Source organism: Electrophorus electricus, chromosome 20, assembly GCF_041902795.1.
Source record: "Electrophorus electricus isolate QZ-2024a chromosome 20, ASM4190279v1, whole genome shotgun sequence".
In the NCBI taxonomy this organism is placed as follows: Eukaryota; Metazoa; Chordata; class Actinopteri; order Gymnotiformes; family Gymnotidae; genus Electrophorus; species Electrophorus electricus.
In genome coordinates, this window is record NC_137516.1 from 575001 (window position 1) to 597281 (window position 22281).

The 22281-nt window shown below is 45.1% G+C and overlaps 1 protein-coding gene and 1 long non-coding RNA gene across 6 annotated transcripts in view; one reads left to right on the plus strand and one right to left on the minus strand.

Annotated features, from left to right (window-relative positions):
- Positions 1 to 18639, minus strand: part of ghra (growth hormone receptor a) — a 27736-nt gene extending 9097 nt beyond the window's left edge. Inside the window, exons 1-4 of one of the 5 annotated variants that reach the window (XM_035536405.2) lie at positions 18405 to 18639; positions 15939 to 16174; positions 15608 to 15828; positions 10830 to 10938 (exon numbers count right to left, since the gene is read on the minus strand). In XM_035536405.2, the coding sequence (XP_035392298.1) occupies positions 10830 to 10926 (97 nt within the window). In that variant the 5' untranslated portion in view covers positions 10927 to 10938; positions 15608 to 15828; positions 15939 to 16174; positions 18405 to 18639. Of the gene's footprint in view, positions 1 to 10829; positions 10939 to 11303; positions 11370 to 15607; positions 15829 to 15938; positions 16175 to 18292; positions 18362 to 18404 lie in introns of those variants that run through there. The other 4 variants (XM_081703306.1, XM_027027628.3, XM_081703308.1 and 1 more) reach the window with 4 other exon arrangements.
- On the plus strand, positions 17968 to 22281 carry LOC145652588 (uncharacterized). Its single transcript, XR_014118820.1, has 3 exons — positions 17968 to 18382; positions 19112 to 19248; positions 21244 to 22281. It is a non-coding gene; the product is annotated as an uncharacterized LOC145652588 (long non-coding RNA).

Genomic DNA, 22281 nt, shown 5'->3' on the forward strand with positions numbered 1-22281 from the left:
GTACAGAGCAGGACAGAGAGCAGAGCACAGAGCAGGACAGAGAGTAGAGCACAGAGCAAGATACAGAGTAGGACAGAGGGTAGAGCACAGAGCAGGACAGAGAGCAGAGTACAGAGCAGGATATTGAGTAGAGCACAGAGCAAGATACAGAGTAGGACAGAGGGTAGAGCACAGAGCAGGACAGAGAGCAAAGTACAGAGCAAGATACTGAGTAGAGCACAGAGTAGAGCACAGAGCAGGACAGAGAGTAGAGTACAGAGCAGGATATAGAGTAGAGCACAGAGCAGGATATAGAGTAGAGCACAGAGCAGGATATAGAGTAGAGCACAGAGCAGGACAAAGAGTAGAGCACAGAGTAGACCTCTAGACCAGTGAAGATGCCTGGTGCCTGGCACCAGGACGTTAGCACCATGTCCTTTAACTTGTGAGATGGCGCCTCCATGGACTGGACGTGTTTTTCCAGAAGACAGATATGATTGATCAGCAGGTCTGGGGTGTCTGGAGGTCAAGTCAACCTTGAACTCTGTTATTGCTGAACAACACTTGCAGGACACACATCCTGCTGAAAGAAGCCACTGCTGATAGCATCACCGCTGACATGAGGGGGTGTAATCAACTAGTATCCACATCTTCATTAAAGAGAGAAAAACATCACACACACACACAAACACACACACACAGCACAGTTATACACACAGCACAGTTATACACACACCACAGATACAGACACAGCTCAGTTCTACACACAGCACAGATACAGACACAGCAGTTATACACACAGCACAGATACACACACACACCACAGATACAGACATAGCTCAGTTATACACACACCAGATACAGACACAGCTCAGTTATACACACACCACAGATACAGACACAGCTCAGTTATACACACAGTACAGATAAATACACAGCACAGATACAGACACAGCACAGTTATACACAGCACATACAGACAGCACAGATACACACACAGCACAGTTACACACACCCACAGCACAGAAACACAGAGCACAAAAAGACATTCACAGAGCACAAACATGGCACACACACCCGCCTCACACACGCGCGCGCGGCTATGGAGCAGAACAGCGAAAGAGGTGTGTGTAAGCCGTGCGCGCGGTGAGCCTCACACACCTCTTTGGCTGTTCTGCTCCACAGCACTTGTGGAACACAATCATCTATCATCCTGAGTCTTAGTACAGCAGGAGACCATTAATCTCTGTGTGTGTGTGTGTGTGTGAGAGAGAGAAGGAGTCAGTGAGAGAGAGAGGGAGAGTGTGTGTGTATGTGTGTGTCAATGAGTCAGTGAGAGAGAGAGAGAGAGAGAGAGAGTGTGTGTGTGTGTGTGTGTGTATATGTGTGTGTCAGTGAGAGAGAGAGAGAGAGAGTGTGTGTGTGTGTGTGTGTGTGTGTGTGTGTGTTGGATGGGTGTCCATTCCTTGCTCAAGAGTCGCCACAAATCCCCTCTGAGATGTCAGATTGCAGCTGGTAGATGTTCTCAGAGCCCCTCCTCTAGTAACCACATGACTGAGCAGTAGCATCATGTTCATCTCTAAAAAAATGTGGACACAGGTGGATGCCAGGGTGAGTGTAGGCCAGGGTGAGTGTAGGCCAGGGTGAGTGTGCATCGCAGCACATGTTTTAAACATCTCTTTCACCTGGAGCCTCACTGACATTAAAAGGTGTGAATGTTAAAGACCTTAAATCATTTACCATGGAGAATGTGTCCCAGGTTCACTGCTCCTCTACAGAGGAAAAAACAGTTGCTCCTGTGGCTGTTCTGCTGTAGCTAGATCACCAGCTCAGACGCAGTGTTCCCTATTAGCCAAGAAACATGGGAATAACCAGGCTGAACTTGGCCATCTCAGACATGGAAGTAAATTGATGTTGGGGGGGTGGGGGGCATCTTCTCTAGGTCATGTAGGCAGAGCAGGGCACTTGACCCAGATTAACGCACATGGTAAGACGTACTTGGCTGTAATGGAACTAATGGAACCGGAACTATTACACACACAACAGTATGTTATTATGAGTGTGGTCATCTCTGTCTCTCTGTGTGTGGGGGAGGGGGGCAGTTTGAGGGCTATCTGTTGAAACACAAAATGAATTGATTCATTGCCATGAACACAATATCAGTATTGGACATTCATTACTGGAGATACATTCAGTATTGGACATGTACATTCAGTACTGGAGATGCATTCAGTATTTATATATATATATATATATATATATATATATATATATATATATATATATATATATATACACACATACATACACACACACACATTCAGTATTGGAGATGTACATTCAGTACTGGAGATATACATTCAGCATTGGAGATACACATTCAGTACTAGAGATGTACATTCATACATAGATGTACATGTATAGGCTAAAAACAGCAACATAAAGTGGTTAAAATATAAATTATAGAATAAGTATTATTTTTTAAATGCCTACAAGAATAAGTAAGATTGTTGCGGTGTGACATCACACTGCTGTCTCAACGTTGTGATGTCATGGTGGGGTTTTGTTTATTACACTGATGTAACTCTAGTACTTTTTGTTTATTAGACTCATCATTGTTTAAGAGAGACCTTATGTATTTTGTACTTCTAGGTATCAGCATTGATCCCTGTATTTCTACAGTATTCTAGTTCATTGGTATATTGGACTCTAACCTGCTGTACTGTACTAGGATGTATTCTATGGGTAGACAAAGCACTTTTGTAAGTCTCTCTGCAGAAGAGCATCTGCTAAATGCCGTAATATGTAAATATAATTGTAGTGGTCCAACCCTCAGCAGGACTGAAGCTACTGCAGGAACTGAGCACAGAGGCAGGGCTTTTTGAACAGGGGCCCAGGCAAATCACGACTGAACTGCTGAACTGATCTCTGTGAAATGGAGTCCATTCTCTGGGAGGTGTTGAATGGTAGGTGTTGACTGGGAGGTGTTGAGAGGGAGGTGTTGAGTGGAGGGCAGTGAGTGGGTGGTGTTGACTTGGTGCTGAAGACGTTTACTGACGGTAGAGAAATGTTGCTCAGGGTTTGTGACCTGAGTCACTACAACAGAAGGGCTGCGTTTACAGATCTTTGTCTGAGCGTGTGATCCAGGAAGTCCAGGGAGTGCACGTGTCCTGTTCCAGACGGAGCATGGCGGACAGTGACTGGACACAGCAGAGCAACTGCTCTGAGGGTGGTGGTCTGCAGAGCAACTGGAGAGTCAAGGACAGTAGAGACAGACTCACGCCAGCAGAGTGAAGACTGGCACAGGCAGACAGAGGATCCATAGCTAAGAGGTTATGGAGGAGAGTGAAGTTTTAGAATGAGGCACACAAAGAAGAGCTGAAATAAGTTTAGGATCTGAAACCGCAGCACACAGAGCAGCAACGTTTACACGGGCATGTTTGTGAGTTAAACTGAAACAGCCTAGCAGTGACATAAGACCAACTGAGAGTGAAGAAACAGCTGAATGTTATCATCTCTGAGGACAAGCAGAGATCCGGACTTGGAGATGGAAACAGTGGGAAACTCACTCCATTCAGACAAAAGGTCAGAGGAGGAATGTTGGTTGGCTGGGACAGAGAGGAGAATTAGACTACTGGTGGAGACACACACTTTCAGAGTCTCACATTCAACAGAGAAAACCTCGTGCAGTTTATATAATGCAATCCTCACACCTAGTCCTCCACCCAGTTAACCTGGGCTACAGAAGTCTCCCACAGCAGGTGGAGCCGCCGTGGTTAGGCAGGTGCGCTTCCCCATTACCTGCCCGGGGTTCTGTCTAAAAGGTTTTGTCCAATGTGGTCACTGAACAGAGCAGAATTACCCACACGCAGTGCTAAATTACACAGGAAGAGGAGCAGTGGAAGGCGGTGGTGCAGAAGAGGGTGGTGATCAGTTAGTCCACGTCAGGACTACAACCAGGCTGAGGTGTAGAGTGATGATCAGTGAAATCGAGACACAAAAAGCCGAGCGGCAGGTGACATGAGGCAACAACTGCTAGGACTCAGTTTATCTCCAGTCTCCTAGCAACCAGGACTAATGCTAGTTCCATGTTAGTCAACATGGCAACCAAACATCAGTCAGCCAGCTAAGCAACAGCAGCACCTTAATAGAGTGATAGATAGTGAAGAGACAGGCCGGACATGTCCATGACACCATCAGCACAGAGACAGTGAAGTGTACATATGATGTCATCGTTTCTGTATTGCATCACTCTCATGATCCCACAGTACTAATATGAGTTCATATGAGTTCAGTAGCCACTCACCTCCTGACAGAAGCAGCTCTCCTTACCGTGGAGACACTCCGCCTCGTGTGTGTGTGTTATTAAATAATTAAATCCTGTTTTCACTCAGGTAGCACTTACTCACACACCGCTACAGTATCCCTCGTACACACCGGTAGGACAGACATAAGGACAGGACAGAATTAGGCAGCTGTAACTGTCCTATAGTCTTGTAATCCTGCACCTACAGACCTACAGGACAGCCTACAGGACAGCTCACAGGACCTGCTGGTGTGTGTGTCTTACTGCTGGAGTGTGTTACTGTTGGAGTGTGTGTTGTTGCTGGAATGCGTTACTCACAGCAAGCAAGCAGCAAGGTAGAGTTATGATGAGTTATAATGTGTGTTTTTTTCCACACAGTTAAATCCATGTTAGTGGTTTTCTGTGAAGTTACACTCGCAAAGGTAACAGAAGGTTGATGCCCCATGTTCACACAGGGCAAAAAAAAAAAAAAACTCAGAAGAGAAACCAGAAAGATATGTGAAGTGAAGGTTGGTATTTCTGTTTCTGGAAAGCCTGACTGAATTAACAACAGCAACACGCTTGGAACAACAGCCACACTTCTGAAAATGAAATGGTTACTTCATCCACAGGACGGCAGGAGCTTTGCAGCTGAAAGTGAAAGTAGAGTTTTGCTCCTTCTGGAGATTAAACATGCCATTTCTGTCTGAAGGGGCCTCATGGCATTAGAGACACAACAGACTCATCACCAGCATCACAAAATAAGGGTCATAATCACAGTAACACCTTCAGATGTGTGTATACTGAACGGACCACATCACCTCTCCATACGACAGTGGACACACCCTGAATCGGTTTCCTAAGAAAAGTGAAAAATGTCCTACTGCCAGAGAGCGAGAGAGAGAGCGAGAGAGAGAGAGAGAGAGAGAGAGAGAGAGAGATTAGAGTAGAAGGGAAGATGAGAGCTGTTATGAAGCTTATGTTCTTCTCTGCTGCCCCCTGGGACAGAAGATGGTAATAACAGCTGTTCTATCCTGGTGTGTCTTTCTGACACTTATGACCGTCAGCCGCAGGGACGTCTGCGTTATGGGATGTCTCACACATGAGCCTAGAGCAGGTCTTGACTTACCTACTGAGCACTGGACACGGCTGCAAAATGTAAACAGGTGTTAAAAATAACTGACAATTACACACACACACACACACACACACACACACACACACACACACACACACACCAGAAAAGTTGACAAATTCCAATATGTCCAGCAAAGACATAAATATCCTTCTCCAACTGCACATGTGTGTTGGCGCACAGCAGTTAGACAGAATTAGTGCAGATTTCTGTCCTTATGAGCACAATCCTCACTAATGGCTTCATTATTCCGCAATCACCTCACGTACACTGATAATGAGGACGAGATGTTCCACAGGACACCCAATAAGACAAGGTATCCAGTATTCTAATAGTCCAGCATTCTAATAGTCCAGCATTCTAACAGTCCACTATTCTAACAGTCCACTATCCCGACAGTCAAGTATTCTAGTAGTCCGGCATTCTAACAGCCCGGCATTCTAACAGCCCGGCATTCTAGTAGTCCACTATCCTTACAGTCCAGTATTGTAACAGTCCGGTATTCTAGTAGCTCGGCATTCTAACAGCCCGGCATTCTAACAGCCCGACATCCTGACAGTCCAGTATTCTAGTAGCCCGGCATTCTGACAGCCTGGCATTCTGACAGTCCACTATTCTGACAGTCCAGCATTCTGACAGTCCACTATCCTGACAGTCCAGTATTCTAACAGTCCGGCATTCTGACAACCCACTATTCTGACAGTCCAGCATTCTAGTAGTCCACTATCCTGACAGTCGACTATCCTAACAGTCCGGTATTCTAATAGTCCGGTATTCTAGTAGTCCGCTATTCTAGTAGTCCGCTATTCTAGTAGTCCGCTATACTAACAGTCCGGCATTCTGACAACCCACTATTCTGACAGTCCAGCATTCTAGTAGTCCACTATCCTGACAGTCCACTATCCTAACAGTCCGGTATTCTAGTAGTCCGCTATTCTAGTAGTCCGCTATACTAACAGTCCGGCATTCTGACAACCCACTATTCTGACAGTCCAGCATTCTAGTAGTCCACCATCCTGACAGTCCACTATCCTGACAGTCCGGTATTCTAATAGTCCGCTATACTAACAGTCCGGTATTCTAGTAGTCCGCTATACTAACAGTCCGGTATTCTAGTAGTCCGCTATTCTAACAGTCCGCTATTCTAGTAGTCCGCTATTCTAACAGTCCGCTATTCTAACAGTCCGGTATTCTAGTAGTCCGCTATTCTAACAGTCCGCTATTCTAACAGTCCGCTATTCTAGTAGTCCGCTATTCTAGTAGTCCGCTATTCTAACAGTCCGCTATTCTAGTAGTCCGCTATTCTAGTAGTCCGCTATTCTAGTAGTCCGCTATTCTAGTAGTCCGCTATTCTAACAGTCCGCTATTCTAACAGTCCGCTATTCTAGTAGTCCGCTATTCTAACAGTCCGCTATTCTAGTAGTCCGCTATTCTAGTAGTCCGCTATTCTAACAGTCCGCTATTCTAACAGTCCGCTATTCTAGTAGTCCGCTATTCTAACAGTCCGCTATTCTAACAGTCCGCTATTCTAACAGTCCGCTATTCTAGTAGTCCGCTATTCTAGTAGTCCGGTATTCTAACAGTCCGGTATTCTAGTAGTCCGCTATTCTAACAGTCCGCTATTCTAACAGTCCGCTATTCTAACAGTCCGCTATTCTAACAGTCCGCTATTCTAACAGTCCGCTATTCTAGTAGTCCGCTATTCTAACAGTCCGCTATTCTAGTAGTCCGCTATTCTAACAGTCCGCTATTCTAGTAGTCCGCTATTCTAGTAGTCCGCTATTCTAACAGTCCGCTATTCTAGTAGTCCGCTATTCTAGTAGTCCGCTATTCTAGTAGTCCGCTATTCTAGTAGTCCGCTATTCTAACAGTCCGCTATTCTAGTAGTCCGCTATTCTAACAGTCCGCTATTCTAGTAGTCCGCTATTCTAACAGTCCGCTATTCTAGTAGTCCGCTATTCTAACAGTCCGCTATTCTAACAGTCCGCTATTCTAGTAGTCCGCTATTCTAACAGTCCGCTATTCTAACAGTCCGCTATTCTAACAGTCCGCTATTCTAGTAGTCCGCTATTCTAGTAGTCCAGTATTCTAGTATCCAGCTTGCTGTGCTGTTTTGCGACGCTGTTGCTCTCTAGAACAGCTGCATCTAAGAAGGAAACTGCCAGTTTGATAAACTACTCACTGAGCTGCTGAGTGTCCTCTACCCTGATGTACAGGAGGGTGGTGTCAGAAGTATGAAATACAGGACTGAACACAGGACTGATACACAGGACTGCACAGTCTGAGTTCCACCACCCTGCACTAGAATAAACACCACCAACAGATGCTGGATCAGAATCCACACAAAATAGATTAAAAAACAGACTGAATTAGCACTAAAATGCTGAGCACCCAACCAGAGAGAGAATAACTGACAGGTTTTTAGAATTAACTGACTGCTGAGGCTGAAGTGAACATTTCAGTTCCGTATTTCTGCAGTAAGTACACACACAGAGGAACGGTCACTGAGTGGGTAATAGTCTGATGTGAGTAGAGTTGGACGTCCCAACTGTCTGGACGTTTCTCTGTTTGGCAACTTTGCTGAACAAACAAAGCTGAGTACTTACACAAGACCGAGGCCTCTCTCCCTCCCTTCTTCTCTCTCTCTCCCTTCCTCTCTCACTCTCCATCTCTCCCTCCCTTCTTCTCTCTCTCTCTCTCCCTTCCTCTCTCACTCTCCATCTCTCCCTCCCTTCTTCTCTCTCTCTCTCCCTTCCTCCCTCACTCTCCATCTCTCCCTCCCTTCTTCTCTCTCTCTCCCTTCCTCTCTATCTCTCCCTCCCTTCTTCTCTCTCTCTCTCTCCCTTCCTCTCTATCTCTCCCTCCCTTCTTCTCTCTCTCTCTCCCTTCCTCCCTCACTCTCCATCTCTCCCTCCCTTCTTCTCTCTCTCTCCCTTCCTCTCTATCTCTCCCTTCCTCCCTCACTCTCCATCTCTCCCTCCCTTCTTCTCTCTCTCTCCCTTCCTCTCTATCTCTCCCTCCCTTCATCTCTCTCTCTCTCTCTCTCCCTTCCTCCCTCACTCCCTCCCTTTTTCTCCCTCTCCCTCTCTCCTTTCCTCCCTCAGAGAAAAGACGAGTGAACCTCTCCCTAATTCCAGACACTGGTGTTACATAAATAAAAACTCATTCCAACAGGAGTTCATCCTGCCATGGACATACACAGGGTGGGGGTAGAGTCCCACACAGACACCACATTAACCACTAATTACCTGTTACAGTATGGCCATGTAACCATAGAAACATGTACAGAATTTTTGTTTTGTGACTACTGTTAGGTGAGTAGAGAAACAAAATTGACCTGCAATTTTCAACACAACACAGCCTGTCACATAACCTGCACCCTACCACACCCGTAACCTCCAACAACACTGTACGTTTCTAGCTATTTAAAGGAACCCCCGTATTTCTCGTGTAAAACCAGACACTTTATTTAGACTTATGCACATCTGAATGTACATCTCCAGTACTGAATGTATCTCTAGTACTGAAATTGATTTATGGCAGTGGATATAATCTGTTTTCCCATATGAGCAAACATTTGAATAAAAATATTGTCTAATAAATGGAAGAAACACGTCAGTGATGGCTTTATTTTAAATAGAGGACATCAAACAAAGTGACTTTACAGCTGATGTGTCACACACAGCATCAAATCATTAACAGTAATTAATGTATTCATATAATTAGTTTATACGTCATTGAAAAAAGTGTAAAAGAAAGTATAATAGCATTTATAGGGCCTTTGTAAGATTACCCTACCCCACCCCACCCGTGATGTCAGCCATCGTCCATCACGATGTGGATATCATCAGACTCCATGTAGGTAGACATCACCCAACTGTCCATCAGACCAATGTATTCAAATATGTTGACTGATTTACTGTACGAGTTCTGAATAGCAGCAGTAGAACTGTTAAATATGACATGTTGAACACCGCAGTGTATATGGACAGGTTGTTAATAAACTCCAGCCCAAATCCCAGAGTGCAGTGGTGCAGGACAGACAGAATTATGAGTGTAGAATAGAGAGGGTTTTTATTCTTGACCAACAGTCTGTTTCGTGTATTAGATCACTGAACATGTCCCTGGACTTTGGATGACAACCATCAAGTGTCACGCATTGATTGCAGGATTGTTTGACCAGACAAGTCAAGCGTCTAGTTTGCTCAGTGCTGAGACCTTGCTCCCCTGAGCTGTGGGAGACAGCGCCCCCTAGGCACAGAGCTCTGGCATCATTTAATATCAGCGTCAACCAACTTTCTTTCCATCATTTTCTGGTTGTTCCGTTGCAGGGCACTAACAGCCTCGTGTTAAAGCTACAATATTTTAGCAGTTTCACATGTTTCTGTGTGACTAAACCATCTCAGGGGAATTTAGGACATCTTTCTGTGTCTCTTCTGCTCACTAGTCACTGATACTCATAAGCCGACATCTTCTTGTAATCTGTTGCTGAGTTTGGAATATGACGATTCGTTAGGAAACATAATTCTTCAGGATACACAAATTACTCGCAAGGCCATTCGTTCTCCGGAAGGGAAGCACTCTGGTGTCAGCGGACGTACAGCAGAGAAGTGACTGCTGAGAAGGTGAGCTATTCAGGACAATGAGTCGTTGTGGTGTGACCACCATGTGAGTTTCTCTAGGCCCATCAAACTGGGATATGCAAATAATATGCAAATGTTTCTATTTTGTGAAGAGGGAAAAGGTGTGTAAACCTGAACCTGTAAATATAAAACAGATTTGAGGATCTTTAAGAGAAAAAGTACAGATTTTATCTTTAAAGAGCCGCTACCCTATGATACCCTCCCAGGGACCCGGAGAAGACCGCAGAACTACAGACATACAGACTCAGGGAAAAACTTCCCACTATCACAATCTAACTTTGACTGATATCCTCTCAGGGACTGTAAGAGTGTGTGTGAGACTGTGTGTGGGAATGTGTGTGTGTGTATACAATCTAACTAACTGATATCCTCCCAGGGACTGTAAGAGTGTGCGTTAGACTGTGTGTGGGAATGTGTATGTATGTGTGTGTGTATACAATCTAACTAACTGATATCCTCTCAGGGACTGTAAGAGTGTGTGTGAGACTGTGTGTGGGAGTGTGTGTGTGTGTACAATCTAACTTTGACTGATATCCTCTCAGGGACTGTAAGTGTGTGTGTGAGACTGCGTGTGCATGTGTGTATGTGTAGGAAGAGAGTGTGTTTGTGTGTGTGTGTAGGAAGTGTGTGTGTAGGAGTGTGTGTGTAGGAAAAGTGTGTGTGTGTAGGAAGAGAGCGTGTGTGTGTGTAGGAGTGTGTGTGTAGGAAGAGTTTATGTGTGTGCATGTGTGTGTGTGCGCGTTTGTATGGAGGAGTGTGTGTGTGTGTGTGTGTGTGTGTGTGCTACCTGGTGTGAGGAGCTCAGACGCAGGTCCTGTCCTGTGTCCTGTAGCAGTCAGCAGACCCAGAGCCCCGAGCAGGAGCAGAGTGAGGCAGGTCGCCATGACCCCACCTCCCTACAAACACACACACACACACACACACACACACACACACACACACACACACGACAGGCTAGTCGTTAGCACGGACAACATTCTCCTCTCCACACCCTCACACAAACCACCCACATGCACACACTCCCAGATGGCCAAGTGCACATCATTAACTCTCACACTCCACACACACGCTGTGTTTACATTGGTCCTTCGTTAATGGGTGAATACTTGGTTAGTACATGATATGTTTATCACTTTACCTGCAGTGTGGCCAGCAAAGACAACGCAGCTAATGTGAACACCAGCAGACGCATTAGCAACACAGGCTTATACTCAACCACAGAACAGAAGACATACACGCAAGACATGCAGGGACAACTCACAGAGGACCAAGACAGATCGCAGACTTGCTGGTGTGTCATGTTGAGCTCTGATAGGTGCTTTTTGGACTTAACCAGAGGCAGACAAATGAGAGACAATTAACACAAAGACCCTTTAATTCACAATCAGCTAGTCTTTAATATCTGCACAAGGCCAGCATTCACGTGCTCACCCGCTACTCTCCACTGTACGCGTCCGCCTGTGCCTACGTGTTTTCTGTGAAAAGGGCCTGACATGCTTAGGACACTGGCACATGTTGAGAAAGCGCCTGAAATGTGAGGTCAGGTCACATCTCACTTCAGCCCAACAGCTAAATATAAACCTTCTATATTTATGTGAACACCACAAACCAACATCGCCATCAGAATAAAAGACCCACTGCTGTGATTTGAAAGAAATCACAACTTAGCTGAAGTCATGACACACTCATGCACCCCCAAACCAAACCCTTTAACCAGCAACACTCCAGTTATACACAAATGTATTTAATCTGGATGGAGGGCAATTCACTCTTCTGGGAGGGGAGTTCACTCTGAGTGCTGTTTCACCATCAGTGGGTGCCATCCTGAGCTTCCCAGGCCTGATCCCGTTACAGGACTGATGTCATGTCCTGCATTGGGGAAGTGACAGTGGTGTGAAGCCTGTGGACCTCAGAGCAGCAGGAGGACAGCGATGGCTTGCGGTTCCCACGGCAACGGCAGCTGAGCAAATACAGCTGCTCATTAGCTGTGACACACCTGAACTCCTGAACTCCTGAACACCCGAGCTCCTGAACACCCGAGCTCCTGAACACCCGAGCTCATGAACACCCGAGCTCCTGAACTCTCCAGTAGCAGCACTAATTCTAGTTCCTCTGACATGAAGGTCTGTGGGCTGGACAACCACGTAAAGACTGAAGAGAAAGTAATGAAGTATTTGACGAAACTGTTCTATACACACACACACACACACTCGCACACACACTCGCACGCATTAAAGAGACCACAGTGTCTGCAGCCTAACCAGATCTTCACAAACCACTCTTGGGCCTTGATATTATCTTCTAAAACATTTCACACATTGTAGAGGAAAATATAACATGACTAAATACAAAAGAGAAAATGAACTCCATTACCCCAGTACGCAGCTCCACTAACCCCAGTATCATATATTTAAACATATTACTATATATTCAAACATATTACCATATAATTAAACATAGATATAGTTAATGGTAAAGCAGACATATAGACATATAATTAAAAACCTCATTGCAATTATATTATTTAAAAACCTCAGAGGAAGGATTGATCTGATTGGACAGAGGTCTTCCAGTGCTCAGGCACCTCTGTGATTAAAATCAATACCCATGTTTTGTAAGCATCATAATATAAAGGCATAAAGAACCTAGATGAGCAGTCAAAGGGCAGATCGCCAAAACATCACTTCTGTGTGGACATGCTCGCAGCTGAGAATGTTCTAGATGTTTTGTGGAAGAGGTATATGATGTGCACTTTGACCCCTGTATGACGAAGGCTGCATTGTGCTGTTAGTTCTTCAAGGGGAAGACTATCTTTAACTGTGATAGCAAAGAGCACTTCACCGTGATCAGCAGTAACCACACCTGCACCTCACGCTCACAACAGTCTGATGGTTGCTAACAGTGAAAGCGCCTCCCATATTCTCTTAATAAGTATTATGTGTTGTTAATCCAGTCATTAATACATTGTATTAAAAACTTGTGGACTGTTGCCCAGGTTTGGAAAATCAAACTAGAGCAGCTAAACACAGTGGTGAGCCTTCCTTCAAAGGAACAGCTAAACTATCCTGAGGTCCTGCTGTTTAAACACACACACTCGCTGCTGCAGTCTGCGTGAGCGCGGCACTGCAAACCTCGTGCTGGAGACCATGTGGCAGGGTGTGTACAGGGCCTGGGGGCATGGCTACCACCCCTGTGGCAGCTACAGGGGGCATGCAGTTGACACAAAGGGCCACAGAACCCCGCGGGGGAGGGGTGGAAACTCCCTGGTCGCTGATTGGCTGAGGGGAGCAGCTCTGTTTGTGGGTAAGAGTACAGAGAGTGCTAGACTGGCAGAGCCTTGGGAACCTTTAACCTGCAATGACTCAGTGCCTTTACCCAGAATGCCTTTTTAAAAAGTATAAAACGCTACATTCTTAACATGCAACATGGTACCACAGGGTCCACCACTTGTGAAGCGTAAGGCTGAGTGGATTGTCTCAAAATGACGCAAATGAATCCTGTTTTTTTTAAAAGAACACTACACTACAAAACAACAACAACAATAGGAACCAACACATAGTCCTGCACTGTGAGGCAGGACACTAAAATCACCTTTCTGCATATCTGTGGGTTCAGTTAGGTTTCTACAGTTTAGCAAAAGGCGCACAGCTGCAGTTTCACAGAGCGATCCCACGACCAATCCTACGACCAATCCTACGACCAATCCAATTTTTACTGTATACCCAGCTTCTGGTCTGTGAATATAGTGTGAGACAGATGTTGTGGTTGGGTAAAATATTCAACTACTGCCTTGAGCTAAGATCCTGTTATCTGCTGCAGTTCAGTGTTGGTCTTGCACAATACTTGAAACCGCAGATTTTAAAGTGTTTTCGAGTTATAACATGCAAGCAAATGCAGCCAAGGACAAGCTACGTGTTGTGCAGGGAGAACACTGCACATCTAACACTGCAGTACAGAACACTGCATGTCTAACACTGCATGTCTAACACTGCAGTACAGGGAGGGCCAAGCTGAGTGAAATGGACCTGCAGCTGAAAGGAAACACCCCACCCAGTTACCCAAGAGCAGGGCAGTAGAACATGTGCCATTGCCCCTGCAGCATGTAGAGCAGGTCTCTCTCACACTCACTCACACACACACACACACACACACACACACACACACACACACACACACACACACACACACACAGCTCAGCCCTGGGAAGCCCCTCAGAAAGCCAGCGTGTCAATGCATAGTGTGTACTCCATACACAGAGCCACATCACATCCACAGTCCTTTACTGGATGTAGACCAAAGATTTCCTTTAGATGTTCCTCACAACTGCACGAGGACTTCAGGCAGAAGGTCAGTCATGAGAGGAGCAGACATCACCACTAAGGGTGCCCAGAAGGGTCACTTGAGCAGAAAGAAGTGCATAAAATTAAAACTAACACTGCATTGGTCACTGGCCACATCACTGAGCGCACAGTAGGTTTGAAGCTGATCCACCCCCCTCATGTTAATAACAGCTCCATTAGCCTCTGTTAGCCTGGCCAGGCACCTGTAATTAATTCCTGCTTATTCCAGAAGCAAAGACAATGTGAGGTGGGTGTAGTTACAGGAGAGGACAGACCTCTTCAGCAGCAGAGCCTCTCATGGGCCACGCCCACCACGAGCCACGCCCCTCACACACCCTTCCCATCACAAGGCCCTTCAACCCTAAAGCTGCTCAGTGCTCAGCTATGTGTGTGTGGGGGGGGGATGGGGTGTTGTGCCCGGTTCAAAGGTCAAATTTAATCACTGAAACTTGCATAATCAGGCAAACAGACTTTTGCAGTAAAATAAACATTAAACCTGCATGTGCTGCATTACAGTCCACATGGCTCTCCATCGTGTGCTAGGGGGCACATGAAGTCTGACCGGGAGTGAGTGCCAAGGCCTGGCTGGCTTGGCACGGGGGTTCACAGAGTGGGGGGGGGTTGGGCTCAGTGCCAGGATCTCTCTGCCCAGCCTGGCTGTCTCACACACGCCAGTGGAAAGAGCTGGATCAGCACTGCAGGCTGCTGGAGACGTGACCTGACCACAGGGTGCCAAGCTGGGTACGATATAGTGCTTATGAGTGTGTGTGTGTGTGAAGCGAGTACCTTACTGTCCATGTGTATGTTTACGTTTCAAAGGTCTGTAGCTGACTGGACTTCTGATCTGCCTGCCCACCAGAACAGAACAGAACGCTCATCCAGACAGGTTCAAGACTACAGGGTTCAGGACCACAGGGTTCAGTACCACAGGGTTCAGGACTACAGGACCACTGAGCACCATGCTAGCGTCAGCCGTTTCCTGAGCTCTGCCCTACCCTGCAGGCTGCTTGGAGCTGCTCACAGCAGCATGCTAATTTAAGCCAGGACACATGACACACAAGCAGCTCTGTCTGTAGACAGACACTCCATATGCAGCACTCTGGTTCACACAGCCACTCTTACAGAGCAGAAGAGCCACAAACAATGCATACAGCACAGAGCAGCACAGAGCAGTACATACAGCAGAGCAGCAGTGTGGGACATGTCATCATTACTGAAATATCACCTTTATAACAACACTAACAAATCAAAGTGTGGAACATCCTCCCCTGCTCGGATGGTCCACAGGCGTGTTCCGTGTTTGTTTTGATGAGTCCCAGGACTGACACGGTGCACATTGGGGCTGATCAGTGGTGTAATGTGGGCAGTGGTGCTCAGTGGTGAAGGTACTGGTCTAGTAATCAGAAGGTTGCTGGTTCAAGTCCCACTGTTGCCACTGTTGGGTCCCTGAACAAAACCCTTAACCCTCAATTACTCAAGTTGTGTTCAGTCAGAATTGTAAGTCACTTTAAGTGTCAGATAATTGCCATAAATGAAAAAAATATACTGCCTCTCACATAACCGTAATGTTTTCCCAACATAATCGTCATGTATTCCCAACGTTAGCAAGTGTGTCCATTCCACACAGCCCTCGGGCAGCTGCAGGGAAAACTGCCAGGAATTTTCAGCAGCAGAAGAGAAAACAGACCGAACTTCTCAGCGCTCCTCAACAGGAAAAACAGGATAAGAGAAGGAGGTGGAAAGAGGGAGGTGGAGAGGTGGAGGAGCACAGAGAAAGAGGGAGGTAATCATTCTGAAAGTAGAAAGAAATGTCAGGAAATGAAAGTGTGATCAACAGTCTGTAGGTGGAACACAGGCAGTGCACCAGTAACTATAGTAACACAGAACTAACATGTAATAATAACAATAATAATAGTGATGATGAATTCATGTTTGCTCAGTTTAGTTGTAGCATTTGTTTTTCTTTTTTCATCTGAGTACAAATATCAAATCAATCATTGAAAATCAATCATTATTAAAAACCAGTCACCATATCAAACCAGTCATTATTAAAAACCAGTCACCATATCAAACCAGTCATTATTAAAAACCAGTCATTATTAAAAACCAGTCACCATATCAAACCAGTCATTATTAAAAACCAGTCATTATTAAAAACCAGTCACCATATCAAACCAGTCATTATTAAAAACCAGTCACCATATCAAACCAGACATTATTAAAAACCAGTCACCATATCAAATCAATCATTATTAAAAACCAGTCACCATATCAAATCAATCATTATTAAAAACCAGTCACCATATCAAACTTGTCATTATTAAAAACCAGTCGCCATATCAAACCAATCATTATTAAAAACCAGGTCACCATATCAAACCAGACATTATTAAAAACCAGTCATTATTAAAAACCAGGTCACCATATTAAACCAGACATTATTAAAAACCAGTCGCCATATCAAACCAATCATTATTAAAAACCAGTCACCATATCAAACCAGTCATTATTAAAAACCAGTCACCATATCAAACCAGTCACCATATCAAACCAGTCATTATTAAAAACCAGTCACCATATCAAACCAGGTCACCATATCAAACCAGTCATTATTAAAAACCAGTCACCATATCAAACCAGTCATTATTAAAAACCAGTCACCATATCAAACCAGGTCACCATATCAAACCAGTCATTATTAAAAACCAGTCACCATATCAAACCAGTCATTATTAAAAACCAGTCACCATATCAAACCAGTCATTATTAAAAACCAGACATTATTAAAAACACAGTCGCCATATCAAACCAGTCACCATATCAAACCAGGTCACCATATCAAACCAGTCATTATTAAAAACCAGTCACCATATCAAACCAGTCATTATTAAAAACCAGTCACCATATCAAACCAGTTGCCATATCAAACCAATCATTATTAAAAACCAGTCACCATATCAAACCAGTCACCATATCAAAGTTGTCATTATTAAAAACCAGTCGCCATATCAAACCAATCATTATTAAAAACCAGTCACCACATCAAACCAGTCACCATATCAAACTTGTCATTATTAAAAACCAGTCATTATATCAAACCTGTTATTATTAAAAAAACAGTCACCATATACCAGTCATTATTAAAAAGCAGTCACCACATCAAACCAGTCACCATACCAAATCAGTCATTATTAAAAACCAGGCATGACCCCCCCCCCCCCCCCCACATACACACTACTGCACAGAGAAGACCCAACACCCCCAAAGACACACACACACACACACACACACACACACTTTGGGCAGCAGGCAGTGAGCCCAACCACGTTCCCTACTAAAGCTGTTGTGCAGACAGGGGGCCACAAATTATATTATAAACCTTAACACTCTAAACTTTAATTTCCCTGGCTACACGTGCATATACATGTATGCAACACAATGATGGAGTAGATTTATTAATTTATTTGGAGTTTTGTAGTTCTTTACTTGATTTACATCAACGTATAAACAGCTAATATGAGCTCGTGGGTAAGTAGAAGCCTGGAGGAACCACCTAAGTCTCAGATAACAACCAAGAGTCTCGTGCACCAACGTATTGGAAGACAGAAACTCCAGACTGCACGGCGCTAATGTCACGCGTCTACACCTTCCCAAACCATTCCTTTGATAGGCTCAACAGGATACCGACAACTGAAAACGACATCAGGAGAATCTAAACTTCTGAAAGTGTGAAGTTGAACTGCAGCAGACCACACGGCTGCTCACGCGCGTAGTGTTTCTAAAGTCGCTCACACCCGACCCGTTACTTACTGCACGAGCAAAGCAAAGTGACAACGACCACATCTGAGCACAAACACGTCAACCTATAACGGAGATATTCTGGAGGAGACAGTAAAACCGACCAGCTCACTTTTCCAAGTTCGTCGCCCGCGGTGTGCGTGCACGTTCCCTTGCACCGTAGCCGTTCAAACGCGCACGCCTGCCGTTAATGACCGTCACGGTAAGCTCACACACAGACCTACCTTCAGCAAACTTGTCTGCGACTGAAACCTCTGACTTTACTTTTTCTACGGCGTGTGATCATGCGCGCCAGCCAGCGGGACTGCAGAGCACGAGCCTTTCTGCAATGTAGCCGCTACAGTGCACGCAGTCACGCGGACGCGTGTCCACAGGTTCTGGACTGGACGCGTCGCTGCCCGGCTGGCACACGCAGCTCCAGAGACGCACGGAAAAGCGGCCCAGCGCACAGATTTGGAGGGGCAGGGTTACGCGGGCAGCCTCCGGGCTGTCACGCGCCCTCTATCGACAGATATTCGCTGTCTCGCGTTAGCTGCCAACTGTACCACTGACTCCCGCAAATGTAATAATATAATTAAATGTAACGATACAATTAAGTAACGATATTAATCAGGACAGCGTCGGAAGTGGAGTAGTCTCGTTAGAGCCACAACGTGTTGCCTTGACCGCCTCAGAATGCTGCATTCTCTTCCCATATGGGATTTACGCTTTTCTGCTTATGAATACACGATTTAATATTATCGTACATTTTACTTGTTTGCGGTCTTTATTTTAGTCGTCTCAACAAGTGCAATGCACTGAAGAAAGGGAGAGATTACAAACAAATCCTTATGGCTGTGGTTAATTATAGTGAATGTTATTTATGTAGATTATTACAATTTTACAAGCGTTTTTTGTAAACATAAGATAATGTTTCATTGTTTGTGTTTAGTGACAGGAAGTCTGGCGTGGAGGTGTACATGTACTAGCTCGTTGACACGAGCTTCACGTGTCCTGGATACATGTGAAACTGCTGCAGCTATTCACCAGCTTGAACTTTGACCTGGGAATTAATAAATCGTGGCCAAGGTAACCCTTTGTGGCTTGATTGCTAGCTGAGGGCATTGCAAACACCCAACCACCCCACAGTCCTGCCTCAAACACCCAACCACCCCACAGTCCTGCCTCAAACACCCAACCACCCCACAGTCCTGCCTCAAACACCCAACCACCCACAGTCCTGCCTCAAACACCCAACCACCCACAGTCCTGCCTCAAACACCCAACCACCCACAGTCCTGCCTCAAACATCCAACCACCCACAGTCCTGCCTCAAACATCCAACCACCCACAGTCCTGCCTCAAACACCCACCCACCCACAGTCCTGCCTCAAACACCCAACCACCCACAGTCCTGCCTCAAACATCCAACCACCCCACAGTCCTGCCTCAAACACCCACCACCCCAAAGTTCTGCCTCAAACACCTACCACCCACAGTCCTGCCTCAAACACCCACCTGCCTCAATAGCTCTGAACTCAGCTAAGGGTGTTGTGTTGTGACAATACCCACTGTGAACGCCACATAAAGATAAATGTCATAAACTGGATCGTTTCCAAAACGAAAAATACTGTCCACTACACTGCAAAATCATTTCTGTTTTAAGAGAAAAATATCAGTCGTCTTCTTTGGTAGTAAAAGATGAACCCATGTTTTATAATTTAGTATCTCTACTAAATATTGTAGTGTGGATTCTGAGATGTTATCTTTAGCTTGCCTACAACCTCCAGTAACCCTTAATGCTAAATTAGTCTTGTGTGCACATCCCACACTGCAAATTCTGACTCCAGATAGAATATTTTTAGCATAGGTTATAGTGTATGAGTGCCAGCTAAACCCACTGGACTTGGAGTGAAAGTGTTAACTGGTCCTGAGGGTACAGCACACTCTCTAGGGCAGTGTTGCTTGGTCTGGAGATCTATTGTGATAGTCTGTCAGGGCTTCCAGAGAAACTGTCCCATCACATTCCATTTGCCGTACCTCTGACTCAGAGAAACAGCAGTCGCAAGTTATTCCAGTGTGATGTGAAAATAATAGCTGAGAGGCACATGGCAAAAATCCAACCGAGGCAATCTCTTTACACTGCCTGCAGTGTTGACAAAAACAACACGATTACACTGCTTTCTTAAACACATAAACTTAGCAAGGCACAATTAACTTGGCACAAACAAGACTGATGCTTAGAAAGAAGGCATTGATGTGGACAAACATCATAGGCTGCATGCAGGACGCTGTCATTTGGCCTTTACTGACTCTGGGTAATGTGTGATTCGTTTTGTATGGGGTCATTTTGAGCGTCTCACGACCTCTTCTGTGTGTAGCTCTGCCCTAATAATGGGATTAGGCTGGAGTCTAAGTGCAGCCTGCAGACATCTCACATTGGCCTGTCTGCTACGCCCCGGGGCAGGGAGATAATGCCACACAGGGGGCGTGACGGCGAGGGCACGACAGATTATTGGACAGGAATGGCCAGAAAGTGAAACAGCAATCCAGGTTCAACAACATGTGCACATGAGGGGGTGTGCAGGTGAGGAGGTGCAGGTGAGGAGGTGCAGGTGAGGGGAGGTGTGCAGTGAAATGAATAACTTAATGTGAATGAATATTATGGCATCTGCTACCAGTGAGGAGAGTGGTTTTTAATAATCTAATTGTTTTGCTGTGTGGGTCTTCTTCAAACACTGGTCTTGCAGTAACAGAGCTGCTGTTGGGCTGAACACACAGTTCTCTGGTTCTTCTATCACATTACAGTATGGAGACATGGTCTAGTGAGGGACGATAACCCCAATGAGATACTGAAGAAGTCCACACAGCAGTCTAATCTCCATCATCATCCACTCTGCTTTGATTTCTGTCCAGTGGTTTTGGTATTATGGCGTGAGCTCTCAGCAGTCAGTCTAACCTGATGTGCTGTTGCCCTTAATTGGCAAATAATAAAAGCAAATAATATTAGACAAACAGACTTGGTGTCTGGGCTCTAAAAAACCTGACTGATTTAATGAGGTCTTCTCTGTATTTGTGTTTTAGCGAGATCTTCTCCGTGTATGTGAGTTGATGTGGTTTTCTTCATGTGTGTGAAGACAAGTATGGAGACTATTCTCTGTCATGGCTCCTAGATGGTGGAACAAACTGCTGTCCGAACAGCAAAGTCCCTTGTAGTCTTCAAACACAGACTGTAGACCCGTCTATTTGTGGAATATTTAAATGACCACTGATCCTGCTCCTATGTTGAGTAACTAAAACTCTAGTACTTATTGTAGGGTATTGTTTATTGTTTATTGTACTGATTTTGAATGCTCCTAAGTTGACTAATGCTAGTATTTATTGTTTATTACACTTATCATTGTCTGTTACAGAGATAATGTGTATTTCACACTTCTAGTCATCAGCAGTGAGCCCTGTATTTCTAGAGTATTCTAGTTCATTGGTATATTGGACTCTAACCTGCTGTACTGTACTAGGATGTTTTCTATGAGTAAATGGCAAAGCACTTTTGTAAGTCGCTCCAGATAAGAGTGTCTGATAAATGCCATAAATGTACATGATTTGATGAGGTCTTCTCCATGTGTGTGATTTGATGAGGTCTCTGTGTGTGTGTGTGCTCGTGTTGATGAGGTCTTCTTTGTGTGTGTGTGAGTGTGTGTGACTTTGTCCTAGTCGGAGGAGGAAATGAACCAGTTATCATGTCTCTGTTTGTCACTGTTGATGTTGCATGCAGATTAAAATCTTCCTTCCACTTCACTGTCCGTAGTGATCGAACACCAGCCAGGAATATCAATCGGAGAGTTCACTCTAATTAAAGTGTGAAAATAACAAACAGGATATGGTGAGAGTGACAGAGTGAGGTATGTGAGAGAGAGGTCTGAGAGTGAGTTTTTATGAAAGAGTGAGCTCTGAGAGAGAATAGTCTTTAAGAGAGTAAGACCAGACAGAGACATCTCTGGGAGAGAAGCTTGAAGAGTGAGAGAGTGAGCTCTGTGAGAGAGGGTTATGTTAGGGTTTAGGGTTTAAGGTTAGAGTTAGGGTTAGAATTAGGGTTAGAGTTAGAGTTAGGGTTAGAGTTAG